A 16745-nucleotide genomic window follows, 5' to 3' on the forward strand; every position below is an offset into this window, starting at 1 on the left:
CTCTTCCTTTTTCTTCATTCCTCAGGGGCAAATAACCTGGCTTCTGATGCCTGACTCCATCTTGAGTTCACACTGCATGAATCTCAGTTTGCAAACCATTAGATAATTCTTTGCTCACTAAACAGGAGAACGCCTTTCCCACTCACTCTGATATCTCTTTGCTTATGGGAAATTGTTTTTGCATAGTTAACATTTAACAAGAAACTGACATATTAAAAACTTTGCCTACTTTTCTTAAAAGAACTTAGGTTAAGGGTGTTACACTTTAAAAGAAAAATCTTGGGATTTGGGTAATCTATTCTAAAATTCAGACCACATCAAATCAATCAAATATAAATGAGCAAGTAAATAATTAAAATCTTAAAGAGCACATCTTCTTTAACAACCCCCCACAAAGGGTGTAAGCCCTCCCTCTCAGGATATTTCCACTTGCCTAAATTTCCACCTGCCCATGCCCTTACCTGGACCACCTCACAGCCCCTTACTCACTCACTCAATTCTGCCTTGTCCCTGCTCTTTGGAGTAGCCTCCTAATGCTTCTGTCACTGTCATTCTTTATCCCTTTACCCAGATTTCCTCTTCTTCGTGGCACTGATTACTCTCAAACACTGTCTGTGTATTTTCTGTCTGTCCTACCAGAATGTGCTTCACAAGGGCAGGGACTTGGTTTTGTTCACTGCTGTGTCCTTACCTAAAACAGTGCTGGTTTGACAAAATATAAGCTCTTAGTATACATCTGTTGAAAGAGTGACTCTATGTCCAGCAAGGAGAAGTTACAGGAGAGCTATTGGAGAAATATAGGCTTTCTTTTCCATGATAGCAAAACGCCTGCCTACACAGAAGGTCCCGTTCAGGGAGGGGAGAAAAGCCAGGGGTGTTGGTGGCTTCCTGGACCCCTCCCTCCAGATAGGAGGAAGCAGGCTGAGGGGGAACTGATGACATAAAAGGCAGGAGTGCATGTGAAGGTTCTGAAATGACTCTCAGGAGGACTAGGTTCCTGGGCTTGTCACCCAGGCTGAGGGATCGGGGGGCTGGAGGATGAGGAAAGAGGGAAGAGGAGATGGACTTGCTATGATTTTCCTAGGGACCTGCATTCAGCCATGTGGTCTGGCTCTGTGGCAAGTAGGACTCAGGGCCAATGGGGTTTAAATCTGAGCAACCCTCTCCTCCGTACTCAGCTAGAGGCAGGCAGCCCTTTCAGGGCTCAACCTCCACCCCATACCTTGAGCAGATTCTGGATGTCAAAAGAGCCCTAAAAGCAGGGTTTTCTTGTCTCAGCAGGAGAAAGTAATGACAAAAAAGAAAGTTAATGACAGAAAGTCAAACTGACATTGCCTAACTCTTCCTCCAAAAGACCTATGTACCAGTAGTCATAATACTCTCTCCCATCCTTAGCTGCCTTCAGAAGCAACTGATTGGCAGCATGAAATCAGTGTGGGTCACTTCATTTACCTGAGCAGCTTTCCATTTTGGCCCCATTATTGTATAGCACTGGAACAATTATGCTTATACCATTAAATATGTGAGACTGACTTGGTTGCGTGTTCTAACACAAAAGTGTGTCACGTGTTCTCGGTCTTCATAGTTAAGGACCTTCATGTAGCCAAGCTGTTGTCTTACAACACAAAATTGAAATCATAAAAAAATATAGGTGAAGGTCCTGGCCATATTCATGATCATTCAACTGCTGTTCTTTGATACAAAGGGTACCATTTACTAAACACTTACTATGTGTTTAATAACTTCACACATAGTAACTCAGTCTTCATCACAACCCTAGCAGGTAGGTACTATTAATAGTTTCATTTTATACTCCAAGAAATGGAAACTTAAGTAACTTGCCGTAAGTCACACGGGTAGAAAATGGCAGAGCCAGGATGTGAATCCAGAAGCCATATGTTCAAGATAAAGACATTATCAATGCTGATCACCACCTGGAAGTTTGCTAACCAAAATGGAACTTCACTCTCAAACACAGTTGAAAGGGAACTCGCTCTCAAGAGCTAGCAGTGGGGTGCTGTGAATGGAAAGGAAACGGACCGCACTGGTGCACAATTCAGCATATATGACAGTTTGAAGTGCTGTCTTACTGCATGCCAGGTAGATCCGGCGGTGAGCTCCGATTTCTCCAGGAGGACCACATCTTTCATCCCCGCTTTAGCCAGGTGGTAAGCCAGACTCACACCGATGCAGCCACCTCCAATGACCACTGTCTCTGCCCTGTCTTTCCATCTTGTCTCTGCAGATAAGGTTGGGTTGTCCTTTCTGGAAGATAATTTTTTTTAATGGTAGCTCTACTAGGTTATAGTAGCTATAGTTTTTTTAAAGGCATCTACTGGTTGAGGGAGGAAGGAATAAGCATTTGAGCCCCTTTCCATATAATTCTGGTCCATTGTAGATAACTAATATAGCTAAAGAATTGAACAGGTGACTTCTTTTTAATTTTTTCAGAGAATCAAGAGAATAATTTTTCTCAGTCTATTCTTACAATCATTTCATTCCACTAAAAACCATAATCATCAGGAGGTTTAGTTTCAAAAATCTTGGATCACTTCCCTCCACTGTTTTCCAGGTGAAAGAGAGCCAGATGGAGTAAAACATCCTTCCTTACTTAACCTACTCTCACTGTGTACATGCTTCTCTACATGCTTCTCTAATGTAATTACTGCCCAGTGGTTTAACATATTTATCTGCATGACTGTCTTCCTAGCTGGATTGTGAGCTTCTCCAAGACATAGTGTAAAAAGTAAGCCAAAGAAGAACATATATACACCTGTGTTTGCAGACACATAGACCATCTCTGGGTCTATACAAAAGTCACTACAACAGGTGACCGGGAAAGGGGATTGGAGTTGGAGAGACCTCGCACTGGGAACCCTTTGATACTGTATTACTTTGTGTGATTGTGCTGGGGAAAAAAATCAAGAAGAAATCTGCACGTCCATTTTCCAGAAGACAACGCACCCCTAACGCCCCAGTCTGCTTGAGCCCCTGTCTCCCACCTTGCAGCCGCTGGCCTTCGGCCTCTGCGCGGGCCGGTTCCCACTCACCCTTTGAGGCTGCTGGCAGAGCGCTGATGGCCGTGATGGCCAGGCAGTGGTGAGCCCCGCAGCGCGAGGCCACGAAGCCGCTGAGCACCCAGGCGGAGCATGGCGAAGCCCAGGGCACGGACACCTACACCTGCTCCGAAGCGGGCCTGCAGCCCGGGTCCGCGGGAGATCCTCCCCCCGGGCGAGGGGCGGACTCCTGGACAGGCGCGTTCCATGCCACCAGGCGCCCGCAAAATTGCAGCATGATGGCACCCGCCGGAAGACCCGGAGCCAAGAAGGTGAGTTTCCCAAAGTCCGCAACTCCTCAGTCAGCCTTCCCGGCTGCGGGGCTCCCAGCGTAGGAGTTCAGATCCCACCAGAGTCCCCAGCCCTGCTCTGCGGGGGTGGCAGGGCCCTTGGACGGCTCTGGGCCTCGGTTGACCCGATCGCGAGGCCGGGGTGGGGACATGCCTTGGCGTAGGATAACAAACCCAGGTACCGTTTACTGAGCCCTGACTCGGATCGGCACAGTGCAGAGGGCTTTACGCAAAAAAATCTCTTCATCTTCATAATTGTCCTCATTTTACTGTTGAAGAAATTGAGTCCCTGAGAGTCAAACGACTAGCTCAGAGTGGGGCGGGGATTTGGGTCTTCAGATCAGAGGCCACACATTTTGTCCCCTTGGCCGGTCAGCATCCACGGCCTTCCGGCGCTCCTGCCCCACATGTAGCTCCTGCCCAGCATGTAGCTCCCTTCGCTCTGGCTGTGGGAAGGGCCACAGTCTGGCTGTTCCAGTCGCCGGCTGGCCTGAAATCAGTCCTGGCGCAGACAGTGCCAGGCGCGCGGTGGAGGGTGAGAGGAGGGGACTTGGAGACCCCTCCGCCTCATCCCACCGGCAGCCCGTCTCCAGGCTTTTTCTCTTAGATCTTTCTCCGTCTGGTCGCCAGCTGTTGGCTTTGTTCACCCATTTCTACATCCTGGGTGTGTGTGGTGGAAAGAAGGGGTGAGAAAGTAAAATTAGGAAGGGCATGAATTTGGACGCGGGACATGTCCAGGGCCCCTCAAAGCAACCCACCTGCACCCCGAAATTCACGAGACAGTGGGGAAGAGAGGGGCGATATGGACACGAAAATGTGCGCTACTGACTTATTTATACCAAAAAGTTAGGGACAATCAAGATGCCCTACAGTAGTGAGCTCCCTAAATAAAAGTGAAGTTCATCCACGTAACAGGCTGTCAGGCAGTCCATTAAGTAACTAATATGAAAGTAGGCGAAGCGCTTTGGTGATGTGAATTTACAAAAGGAGATATATCATAGCCTACACATACGAAAATATTATATACACACCATGAAGAAGGACATAATAATGGTACCGGTTACATAAGATGAGGAATATGAGTTTTAATAACTTAAAAACATTTTAAGCATGTTTTTCTGATTATAAATATGGGCATTGAAGAAAATGGGCATAATAAAAGCATTAAAAAGCAAAGAACATTGTGCTGATTTCTTTCTTTAAATTTTCCCTAATACTATGTTCTTTTACAGTTCTTTTTTTTTTTTTTTTTTTTTTTTTAAGGTAGTGAAAATATGCTTTCTCTGTTCAATTTCTTCCTAGCCTCTACTCTGGCAGCACCAAGTTTATGATATGCTAATCCATGTTAATGTGTACCTGGGAATTAAAATTAAAATGTTGGAGGGAAGGAGCTGATTTCACCTCTCTTCTCAGCTAACAGGTGCATTTTAAGAGTTCATTTAGTGACCACAAAAGTCACCTCCAATTGTGTCTTTAATCCAAAAGAGCAGTCCCAGTGGCAATCTTCAGGCAGATTGGATCTCTGGCTGCCTCCTGCCACACATGAATTTGGTGGACTCTTTTGTGTGCAAATAGAGGTGCCCTGAAGCCAGATCTTAAATCCAGAAGTCCAGATACTGACATCTGCATAAAGGGGTTATAACTATGTCTCAGAGCTCACTATCAGATCCCAGCCAGGTTAACTGCCAAACTAAGGGAGGATGGAATGAAAATATGAATGGACTGCAAATTAGTCTCCAGTGTTCTTTATTTTACACAGTCCTGTCATTCTAGAGCTGTCTTTAGATCATACTGATATAGTAATCAATTGAGGTAGTGAGTATAGCAGTGAAGGAGGAGCTAAACGATGCTCTGAACTCAAATCTTAATGTAGTTATTTTGCTAATGGCTGTTTAGATAACTGGCAAATTTAAAATGTTGGACAAATATCTAGATAACAGATAAAGATGTCTTACCTTTATTTGGTATCATGAAGACACAGTCAAAATGTGTACGATACTTTTCTTGAAAAAAATAAATAAATAAATAAAACCCTAGCTAATTTTCTATTAAACAGTATTTTTTTCCTCCAAACTTGCAGCATATGTGAGACATGTGACATTTTCAAAAACAGCCTTGTCCATCTTCAACCTCTGTATAGTTTATTAAGGGCTTATTCTTTGTTAGGTGGTAAAGGAAGTGGTAGGGATAGAGACAAGCTGTGTTACCTGAGCCTCAAACATCTTACAGTCAAATAGAGGAGACAGTTAAGTAAGCAGATACTGCAGTACCGGTGATGGAAGCAGAAATGGAGGGTGTTTGGACTTAAGCAGGACACAAAGGAGAGGTAATTGCAAATAAAAATAGGTCAGTCAAGGCTTTGCACTGGCAGCAATGGAAGAAGACACAATAGGGGATGGAGGGAATTGGAGATTGTTTCAATAATCCAGGGGCAATGAGGATGGGAGACTTATATTAGAAGTGCTAGAGAGACATACCTGATTTTGATGTGGGGCATGAGATATTAACTTGTAACACCTAAATTGTATACCAATGTTTTTTCTCTCTAAAATTGTTTGATGTATACTATTAAATTTGATTCTTAACACAGTTAATTGAAGTGTTAGATTTTCGAGATGTGATTTTATACAGGTGACTATACCTCTAGTTCTTTCTTCTATATCCCTCTGCAGCATCCATTTATTACATTGTCTTGGGATGATTTGTTGACCCCCTGGCCTGCCCCAAGATAGCCAGACTTTGAGCTTCTTAAGGGCACAGACCTTGTCTTATTCCAATGTTTATCCTTCTTGCCTAGAACTGTACCTGGCATGTGGGACATTCTCACCGAAAGTTTAAAGCTTAAGTCCTTATTTATGTTTCAAAAGTACAAAACAAAAAGAGCAAATTGTATATTATGGAGGGAGTAGAGAGATAGATGAGAATCATGGTAAATATTAACATTTCTTCCATGTACAGCTAAAATTCACCTTTAGATATGAAATGTGGGGAAATAACCAGTCAGGAGCTCTCTGTCAAACAGGATTTATGGTTAACACAGCAGGGCTCCATTCTACCTCCCTCCACAGGAAAATGGAGATAGTGTAGCTATGACAGCCTGGACCTTAGCCTCCAGTGTAACCCCTTGCAATGTCCCTTTCTGGGCTGCATGTATGACTGATTAGACAGGGCAGCTCGAGGCTTTTCTCCCCCATTGTGCATTGCTTTATGTCTAGGTGTAGGCAAGACTGACATGAACTGGCCTTGCACTTTTACTAAAACATTGTATCTTCAACTAACTCAGTCTATACAAGAGGGATGGATAGATACCATGGGGGTGTCTGCAGTCTGTCACAGGGTGGTCAGGGAAGACTTCTCTGAAAAGACGACACTTGACCAGAGACCTGAAGGAGGTGAGAGGGTGAGCCACACAGGTATATGAGGGAGGCATGTTTCAGACCATGGGAACCATAGCCCTTAGAAAACTGCTCTGGATACAAACTTTTATTCAAGTTATGAGTGGTCTGAATAGAAAGGTGGTAAAATAGAAAAAGACATGGAATTTAGAAGAGCTGAAGTCTGCTTTGTTACTTACTTAGCTCTGTGATCTTGGGCAAGTCATGTAGCCTCCCTGAACCTCAGTTTCTTCGATTGTAAAATACCCTGCCTAGCTCACAGAGTTGTTGGGAGTACCAAACGATAACGTGTGTATGAACATGCTGAAAAATGTAGGGCGTAATTATCCATTGTTGCATTCATTAGGATTATGTTCAGTGATTTACACAAAAAGAGGTCTGGCAGTCCATGGCTGCTGCAGCTACTCATATATGCCATGAAGACGCCAGGCTGCTGCTGCCACTCTTCTTCCACTAGCTTTAGCATGTGGGTTTCAATGGCATGGCTGCAAAATGGCTGCTATGTCTCCAGGGTTTATGGTGACATTCCAGTCAGGAAAAGAGCAAGTGTCAAGATGGAAGAGAGTGGGCCTCTAGGAAAGCAAAACTTTTCCAGAAATCTTCAGTGGACTTCGACCCATGTCCCATTGGTCAGCACTGTGTCAAATGGCCACCCCCAGCAGCAAGGGACGCTGAGACATTTTTTTTTAAGTTGGAAACATTGTCTCCACCAAACAAAATACATTAGCAAGGAAGAGGAGCGAACATGCAAATTAGTTAGGCAACTTGCAATGTCTGCCACAAATGTGTTGAAAGACCGAAATAACTATTATGGAATCACCATTATCACTATATTTTGACTCAGATTAAATGTTTTGAGAAAAAATAGTCATAGCATTCTGCCCAGAACTGTCAGAACATGGAGGCAGCTAGAATGCACACCTGGACTTTGGATATGTTAATGGACTTAGCCTGGACCAACAGGATAGTTAACTAACCTGGTGGTGGTGGAGGGGAAGCAATGAGATGCAAACAACCTATTAAATATGTTAATAAGCAAACTCACCCTCATTGAAAAGTGCACCTGCAGAAGTGCAGGTAGGTGTCCCACAGGCCTACGAGGAGGACTGTGAGTCCTTACTCCCTTGTTCCCCAATCCCTTGCTCCCTATTCCCCTTGCTCCTAGGGGCCCTTGAGTTGGTCCAAAAGTTGCCTCTCCCCTGCCCCCTTTGTTCCCTTAATAAACCTGTTTCCTGCTCCTACAATAGTCTCCAAGTGTTTTGTCAGAGCAAGGCTGCCCTGATAAAAAGTAACTGGATTGTCCAAGAAATAATAGTGTACCCAATCTTTCTAAAATACTATTAGACACATGATTTTAAGAGAACAGGAGCTATAAGAACAACATACTACTTTTCCAAAAATTAGAAACTGCTTTTCAGAGGGAAAAGAGGGGCCTTCGGTGACTTTTCTTTCTTTTCTGCAGGGTATTTTAGAACGTCTGGACAGTGGAGAGGTTGTGGTTGGAGATGGCAGTTTTCTCATAACTCTGGAGAAGAGGGGCTATGTGAAGGCTGGGCTCTGGACTCCAGAAGCCGTGGTAGAACATCCAAATGCAGGTCAGTGCCAGCATCCCTGGGAGTGTTTATCTGGGAGATGTTTTTACTGCACCTGACTGAGAGAAGATAAAGAAAAAAATAGCACATGTTTTCTAAGGACTGTTTCACTTGTCAAAATTGCCAAGATGTGGAGACAGTGATAGTACGTGGGCTGAACAAATAGAAGAAAATGATTCCTCTCTCTCTTTCTTCTTTCCACCATGTACACATTTGCATCTTCATATAGAGGGAATGCTAAAATATACAGCTTAATATTTGTTTCATGAATATTTACCCTATGGATATTCAAGAGTTTCCTTAGCATAGTAAAACTGTTACTGCCTCAGATTCACCCCTCTAGCTAATTTGCATATTCTGTTATAACAGTGTGTTTGATAAAGCTGATTAATGGTATTCACCAGCTAACAAAGCATAGACAGTAGACAGCCAGGCTCTGTTACCAAAGGGGGAGGGGCGAAGAAATAAACACAGTTCTCCTCATTCTACTTTGAGGGCTCTCCAGTGCCAACTATAATGTAGACCAGCTAGATTCTTCGTGGCACGGGAAACTGAATAAGCCCGCCTAGACTAAGAAACCAAGAGCAATTGGCCAACCAACCTTTAATCTCTGCATCAGACTTCACCAAGCTGTGAGGCCCATCAGCAGGATAATATGAGGCTACTATAAACAGCCCTGATTTGGTACTGACCCTGCCATGTCCTGTCCTTCAATTTTACTAACCTTAATTCACAATTTTTTAATAAACACTAGGTTTGAAATTGTGTATGACTGAGAGAGATGTGTGTGAGTGAGCTGCTGCTGCTGAAAATTGTAGCTTCTGTCATTTTTAATATTTTAATTTCAATTAAAAAAAAAAAACCTACTCTGTAGTTCGTCAGCTTCACATGGAATTCTTGAGAGCAGGATCCAATGTCATGCAGACCTTCACCTTTTCTGCCAGTGAAGAAAACATGGAAAGCAAGGTAAGTGGTGATGCCAGTTGGTTGGGGGACAGAGTTGGGGGTAGGTGGGCAGGGATCATGTAATATAATAAAAATAACCACTCAATGCAAAGCTATGAAATTGACCTGAGTGTTACTACCCTTTATTACAAACTCCACATAAAGTATCTAAGTGATTAATTATTATGTGGATTATACATACTAAGTAAATGAGTTTTTGGTCACTTTATCTAGGGGAAGGGAGCACATAGGACTGGGAAATAATAAGCCATTGAAAGGGCATGGCCATTTATCTGTGCTATATTTGTATAGAGAAAGAACAGTTTATAGATGCTCTTTTTACCTTCTCATTTCACATTCATCTTTTCTGACTTGTCCATCTGGAGACAGGGTGGTCCTAGGTAACACAGCACTGACCTAGGAATGAGAAGAACTGGGTAGGATACCCAGCTTTGCCACCTATTGACTGTGTGACTTTGTGCAAGACACATAACTGCATGAAGCACTGGTTTTCTCTGCAAAATGGAGATAACTTCTGCTTAACTACCAAGGGTTGTTGAGAAACATGACTATGGTGAAGAATGTGGAAGTATTGTGAGATATTCTGCAAATGTGAACTGTTAATACTTATACATGTTAATGCCCAATTAACCAACAATTATTGAGTGTGTTACAGTACATTCCCTAATGCTAGACACGAAGATCATACAAAAGCAGATACTATTTTGAAGTGGCTCAAGGTCAGGTGTGGGAGGTAAACAAATACGCTAAAATCCAATGTGATAAGTACAATAATGGAAACACAAACTCATTGGTAGTAGAAGAGATGGTAGCCCGCTTTGCTGGTCTTCTTGAATTGCAGTTAAAACCAGAGACTTTTACTTATCTTACTTGCTCATTTCCCCCTTTGTTATTGATTATATTTTACTTCTACAATGCTAAGCTCACCATCTTAATTCTTGCTCTCTAACCTCAGTGGGAAGATGTAAATGCTGCTGCCTGTGACCTCGCCAGAGAAGTGGCTGACAAAGGTGATGCTTTGGTAGCAGGGGGGATCTGCCAGACATCAATATATAAACACCACAAGGATGAAACTAGGGTTAAAAAACTTTTTCAACTACAGCTAAAGGTTTTTGCCAGGAAAAATGTGGACTTCTTGATTGCAGAGGTAAGCTTAGTGTTATAGGGAAAGTGTTAAACCTAGTGACCTCATGAGGGCATTGGGTTGCCTTATGACCTCATTTCCTCCACGTAGACAGTCAAAGGTTTATTTAAATGCACTATATTCAACATTCTCCCACTTGTATGTTAGGTTCTCTTCGATGCCAAAGGACAGACCCAGGAGAGGCCCAACTATATAGCCTTTGGTTTTCTAAGGTCAGGGTGGTTGTTGTAGCTATCTCTCAGGGGCACTACAACATGGGGTCAAGAAAGGGGACAGTGATTCAGGGAGTATCCTCCCCCAAAGGAGGGGCAGGGTTAGAAGGAGCTGTGTGTACAGGCTAGAGGCCATGGGGAAGCAAAGCCTCGGGGGCAAGTGTCTGCTCAGGCTCCTCCAGGCCCCACCAATAATCTTCAGTACCAAGGAGTTCCCTTGCCCTCTTCTACCTTTGCTCCCTCTTGGATCCCTGTTTGGACTCAAACTATAACATGTGAGCAATATTTTGAAGAAAGAAATGGTAAGAATTGGTCATTGACTGAACATGAAGGCCCAAAACATTCTCTTCCTCTGCCTCCAAAAATTAAACGCCCTCATTCACCATTTGCCATTACAATTACTAGAGTTGAGTCCTCATCCCAAGTCTTCACCTCAGTGAGGACGATAGCCCACCAACTGCTACTTTCCCAATTACTCTGTTGAACCTATTGAAAGCCTTGCTTCTTCAACCTTCCCAAGGCTCAGGGCCACCTACAGCTGACGCACATGGGAACAGTTATTAGCAGGGCAGAGCACAGACTCCACTCCACATGTTCTCCAAATGGTGGGACCACGGGTCTGTTTTTTAAGAACCTCTTTTTTGACTCTCCCTGTCATTCCTCACACACTGCCTCTGTAGAATCTGTTTCTAAGTCAGGAAGGAGGAAGCAGGGATATTTCTGCCAGATTCTCTTTATGTTAAATCAGCTTTTCAATTGTGGCCCTTAGGGCATTACTGACAAGCACCCCTGCAGATGTCATAAATTTACCATACAAGGCGTCCTGTTCCCCACTTGCAAAGAAACCCAGTAGCTATCCCTCCCCACTCTCCGCTTCAATGTTCTCATCTGAGGAAATAATCATATTTCCATTCCTACTTTACAGAACACTTATGAATATCTAACTAGAAGTGAATATAAAAGCACTTGGAAGCAGTATAAAGCATAACAAACTATTCATTATCCCAGTTCCATAAAAGATGAGTCCCAAATTTATTAACTTTTGCTCCTTTAAAATTATGATTTTAAATACTCAATTATTTAAAAACACTTTGTTTTTTAGATGATATATGAATGAAAATCTGTATACAGGGTGTGGCAAAAGTAGGTTTACAGTTGTAAGTATGCGAAACAGAGTTTATTATTGTATTATTATTTAATTATTGCATTATTTTCCATAGGAACAACTGTAAGCCTATTTTTCTCACCCTGGATTTAAAGGAATTAAAATGTCTATACAACAAGGTATTCTTTAGTCAGTTTGATAGAGACACATTCCCTGGCAAGTTTTATTACATATTATGTACTCGATTATTTTTATAACTGTCTTACCACACTGGCATGCTACCACTCAAAATCTGCTTTATATTTGGACCAATGGAAAAAAATGAAATTTCTCTTAGTATTTTGAATATGCTGAAGAAGCTGTGTGGGCTGTGGAAGTCTTAAAAGGATCTGGTAAACCTGTGGCAGCTACTATGTGCATAGGCCCAGAGGGAGACAAGCATGATGTAACACCCGGAGAATGTGCTGTGAAGCTGGTGAAAGCAGGTAATCTGGACTCATAGTTTGGTAAGCAGCTCAGTGTTGTTTATGAAATTTAGCAAAGCTTGCTTAATATTGTCAGAGCAGTTCAGAAATGAAAGAATGAACTGGAATTCGTTCCCTCATCGATAAAACTTGGGAGGTAGACGAGGATGGCTGACCTCTAAGGCACCTTTTAACTATTAACAAATAAAATAAACAAGTAAAAAAATAAAGTGTATGTCTTTGCATAGGGGCATCAATTGTTGGTGTGAACTGCCGGTTTGGGCCCGAGATCGGCTTGAAGACCGTGAGGCTCATGAAGGAAGGCCTGCAGGCTGCAGGGCTGAAAGCACACCTGATGTTGCAGCCCCTGGGGTTCCACACACCTGACTGTGGCAAAGGAGGCTTTGTGGATCTCCCAGAATATCCCTTTGGTAAGCTCAGGCACATGTTAGAGGTCCTTGTTATTTCCGGTTGTAACAAAATAGAAACAGCTATAACAAACAACTATGGTACAGTCTTACAACTTGAGACTGCATAAGGCAAACACATTACATGTTAACCAAAAATGAGCTATCTGAAGATTGTACAATCTAAAATTTAAAGTTTTTTTATTGTAGAAAAAAAGCTTATCAGAGCATCTATTATCTGAAAATGGAGATGGTAACAGAAATGCCCTAACTATTGTATTGCAGGACTGGAGCCCAGAGTTGCAACCAGGTGGGATATTCAAAAATACGCCAGAGAGGCCTACAACCTGGGGGTCCGGTACATAGGTGGGTGCTGTGGCTTCGAGCCCTACCACATCAGGGCAATCGCTGAGGAGCTGGCCCCAGAAAGGGGCTTTTGGCCTCCAGCTTCCAATAAGCATGGTAGTTGGGGAAGTGGTCTCAATATGCACACCAAACCTTGGATTAGAGCCAGGTAGGAATTTTTAAATTAGTAACACTATTTTTCTCAAATCTCGTTTTATTTATTATTATAAATACTATGCATGTGTATGATAATAAAAAATTCAGAAGATATAGAATTGTATAAAATGAAAAGTTATTCCCCTCCTGACACCATTCCCAAAAATAACTTGTTTGCCATTTTGTATTTTGAAGTCTTGTATATTTTCTATCAATTTTAAGTGGTAAATACCCTTTATGAAAGCTGAGGAATTTAAATTACATCATCATCTCCCCCTTTTCCTGTTCTCCTTTCCCCAATTTGACTTATTACGTTTTTATTTCTTCTGTTGGTTGTCTTTATAAGTTTGAATTTCCTATTTAACCATTTATTTCTTAATCCATATTGATTCCACTCTTTGTAGAATAAGAATCTATTCTGTCTGCTTCCCTCTACTTTTTCTCCCTCACCTACTTCTTGGCTTCTTTAAGTTATACCTTTACTTTTATGTCATCAAAGTTTATAACCATTGTCTTCTGCTTTGTAATTATAGTTAAGCTTTCCAAGATTAGCCTGTAAGTTTATTATAAGAATGTAAAGCTAGTGAACATTTACAATATCATTATAATTGTCATATTAAAAAGCAAGACTCATAAAATACAAATCAGAGAACAAGTTTATTTTTTGTCTCCTTCTGTCTCTTTAAACTTGCTCAAAGGGTGGCTTCTTTCCTCTGTCCTGTTTGAAAATACTGACATGCCCCAGGACTTCTTCTGGTAGTAGTCTCAGGTAATAGAGAGGCCCACAATCACTTCATTTAGCCAACACAGTGCCAATTCAGTAATTAAGTGTTCAGGTCCTTGTGAAATCAAAAGTTGGAGCACTTTTCAAACGTAAAGTCCCTTTTTTTCCAGAAGAGTTCAATAGGCTAGAAACCAGGGAAGGTCAGTGTGATTCTTCTCTTTCTCTGTCTCATGCTTCCAACCCTCCCTTCCCAACTTGCTAACCGTGGCTTCTGGCTGCTTCAGATTCAAAGTGAGAGGAGAAAGGATGAAAAGAGGGGTACACTGGTATTACTGACTGGTACCTCAATAGGAAGACCACATTTTCTGGGTCTGGCAGATATTCCTGAGCTCAGTCACAGTTTTTCAGAGACTTCCTCTGGGAACCTTTCCCTGTCATTCTCATGCCAAAGACACTGCATTTTTCTCTGACTGCCACTTCCCTCAGATCCTGGCTTTTTCAGCAGATCACTCCAGATATGCCTTACTTGGGGGGTCCCATTGTCCTTCTTGGTGATTCTCCTGGCCCTAATTTTAAATCCCTCCAGCCCTGGCTGGTGTGGCTCAGTGGAATGAGTGCTGGCCTGTGAACCAAAAGGTTGCTTATTCAATTGCCAGTCAGGGCACATGCCTGGGTTGTAGGCCAGGTCCCCAGTTGAGGGCATGCGAGGGACCATCAGTCAATGTATCTCTTGCACATTGATGTTTCTCTCCCTCTCTTTCTCTCTCCCTTCCCTTCTCTCTAAAAATAAATAAATAAAATCTTCAAGAAACAAAAAATTCTTCCAGGCTGGCTCACTCTGTCTCTTATTAGACTCAAAACTGGCTAGAGGCCCTTTTACCATTCCTTTACACGAACAAACTCTAAGAGGGTGATCTGATCCAATTTAACCACACCCTTTTTGCTCACAAGCAAAGTAGCTGGCCCATGGATCTCTGTGATCCAGCTTTTCCAGTATAGAGTCAGGTGAGTCATCTAACTGTCTCTTGGTCACTACTTTGAAACTTCTTCAGAGTATCTGTCTTGCTTTAATACCTGATATCTATCTTATCTTGGTACCGCCAATAAAATTTCCAGTTTAATATCCTGATACCTTGGTAATGATTTTCTAAACATTATCACTGCAGAACTAAGTGGTAAGCATGGAACTATGGAGAAAGAGATATAATCCTATTTTATAAAACTTGATCCACTTGTAGGAGAATGCTCCAAGCATTAAGGTCAAATTGATTTTCTCCTCTTGTATTTAATCCATAGTTCAAATCTGTATCATATTTTAATTTACTTTATAGTTGTACTGTGACTTTCTTTGTACATTTGGTTTTTCTAGAAATTTCTAATTAACTTTCTTTTTATTGTTGAAAGAAGAATAATAGGTCTTCACCTTCTCTAATGTCTTACTTCTTAATTATACTATTTGTTATAATCAGTCTACTTCATCACTAAAATCACTTGGCAGGGGGGCTAGAATCACTATTCTGTTCACATCTCTGACTCCCTCTTTGTCTTCAATACAATGTCATCCCTTTTCCATCTTCCAAAAACTAGACAATCTCTGCAGTTTCCTCTTTCCTATTCCATGTTAGTGTATATTTAATCCATTTTGTACTTCTTTAGTCATTTCATTGGGATTTAGAACAATCTTCATTTTAAACTGGAACAACTTCCGTGATGTAAATTTACTTAGATTGTAAAAGTAGACAAGACATCATTTAGTCAAATGTTTCTTCTGGGAGATATGGGTTCTTATTAGAGAAGATAGTTTTTATAGATATCACACTTAGAAAAAAGTACTAAATGTAAGTATAATCAAAAGGGGAGGAAAGCATACATCAGTGATGATTAAAATACTCAAATAAGTGAGAAAGAACTTGTTTTAATTATTGCTGTCCAGGGAACCTTAAAATGCATTAGCCACTAAAGATAAAACATTACTCTCTAGAGCAAAGTCAGACATTCTTTGAACCCTGAACTCCCAAACATACTGGTGTTTTTGCACACATTTGTGATTACACAGAAACCTGTATGCACCCAGATCTCTGACATTTTTATCATCCCAACATATTGATTTATTCATTGTTTCACAAGTAAAAAGGGGGAAACTGTAAAAAATATATTTAACACAAAGGTCTGTGACCAGAACCCTTTGCACTCTTCTTTCTTTGCCTAAAAACTAGGAATAAATATTGGCAAAGCTATTTGTATTCTGTTTTTTGGTTACTTTTTGAAGAATTGTACTTTATCTCATTACATTAAAAAACCATCTTCATATACTTGTCATTACATTAAAATATTGAGTGGAACAAAAAGAACCCTGCTAGAAATTTCAGAATGAATTTAAGTCTATAAAACTAAAACCTATCGTGTTTTTCTGACAGGTGGTATGAAAACTAATGGTTGTTACTGAAGATAGAAATTTGAGAAAAAAACCTGGCATAAATGAATATGAACATAGTTATTTTGTCTGTGTTTAAAACTGAAATTCTACTTTAGTTTGATCATCCACCTAACTTATGTGTATTTGGTATATATTAGATACAAATCTTTAAATTAATTAACTGTATGTTTTTTATCATTAATGGTATATTTTTAAAATACAGGGCTAGAAGAGAGTATTGGGAGAATCTGCTGCCGGCTTCAGGCAGACCTTTCTATCCTTCGTTGTCAAAACCAGACATCTAAGGAATAAGAGAACAGAAAGAAATCCCTCTCAAGACTCAGCTGGACCCCTTGCTCGCCTTTAGCCTGAGCTCACCCTGAGATTTCCTGCTGCTAATGTGCTGCAGCCCTTCAGTTAAATACAGCCTATGACCCTTGCACTCCTGCTGTGGTTAAGCACCGAAGTGGATG

The 16745-nt window shown here is 41.5% G+C and overlaps 2 protein-coding genes across 3 annotated transcripts in view; one reads left to right on the plus strand and one right to left on the minus strand.

Moving 5' to 3' along the window:
* The window catches only part of DMGDH (dimethylglycine dehydrogenase), a 58618-nt gene extending 55349 nt beyond the window's left edge, over positions 1-3269 (minus strand). The window contains exons 1-2 of the mRNA XM_090276410.1: positions 3051-3269; positions 2091-2265 (exon numbers count right to left, since the gene is read on the minus strand). Of these exons, the coding sequence (XP_090132536.1) occupies positions 2091-2265; positions 3051-3265 (390 nt within the window). The 5' untranslated portion in view covers positions 3266-3269. The remainder of the gene's footprint in view (positions 1-2090; positions 2266-3050) is intronic.
* BHMT2 (betaine--homocysteine S-methyltransferase 2) lies at positions 3150-16745 on the plus strand. 2 transcript variants are annotated; one of them, XM_090276413.1, is made up of 8 exons: positions 3150-3328; positions 8204-8336; positions 9208-9299; positions 10255-10446; positions 12098-12245; positions 12473-12655; positions 12917-12941; positions 16496-16745. In XM_090276413.1, the coding sequence occupies exons 1-8, from the start codon at positions 3293-3295 to the stop codon at positions 16575-16577; spliced, it is 891 nt and encodes a 296-aa protein (XP_090132539.1). In that variant the 5' UTR covers positions 3150-3292; the 3' UTR covers positions 16578-16745. The 2 variants fall into 2 exon arrangements, with proteins under 2 accessions (XP_090132539.1, XP_090132538.1); XM_090276412.1 differs by having other exon boundaries at positions 3165-3328; positions 12917-13145.

Source organism: Furipterus horrens, unplaced genomic scaffold, assembly GCF_987537825.1.
Source record: "Furipterus horrens unplaced genomic scaffold, mFurHor1.1.pri manual_scaffold_5, whole genome shotgun sequence".
Classification (NCBI taxonomy): domain Eukaryota; kingdom Metazoa; phylum Chordata; class Mammalia; order Chiroptera; family Furipteridae; genus Furipterus; species Furipterus horrens.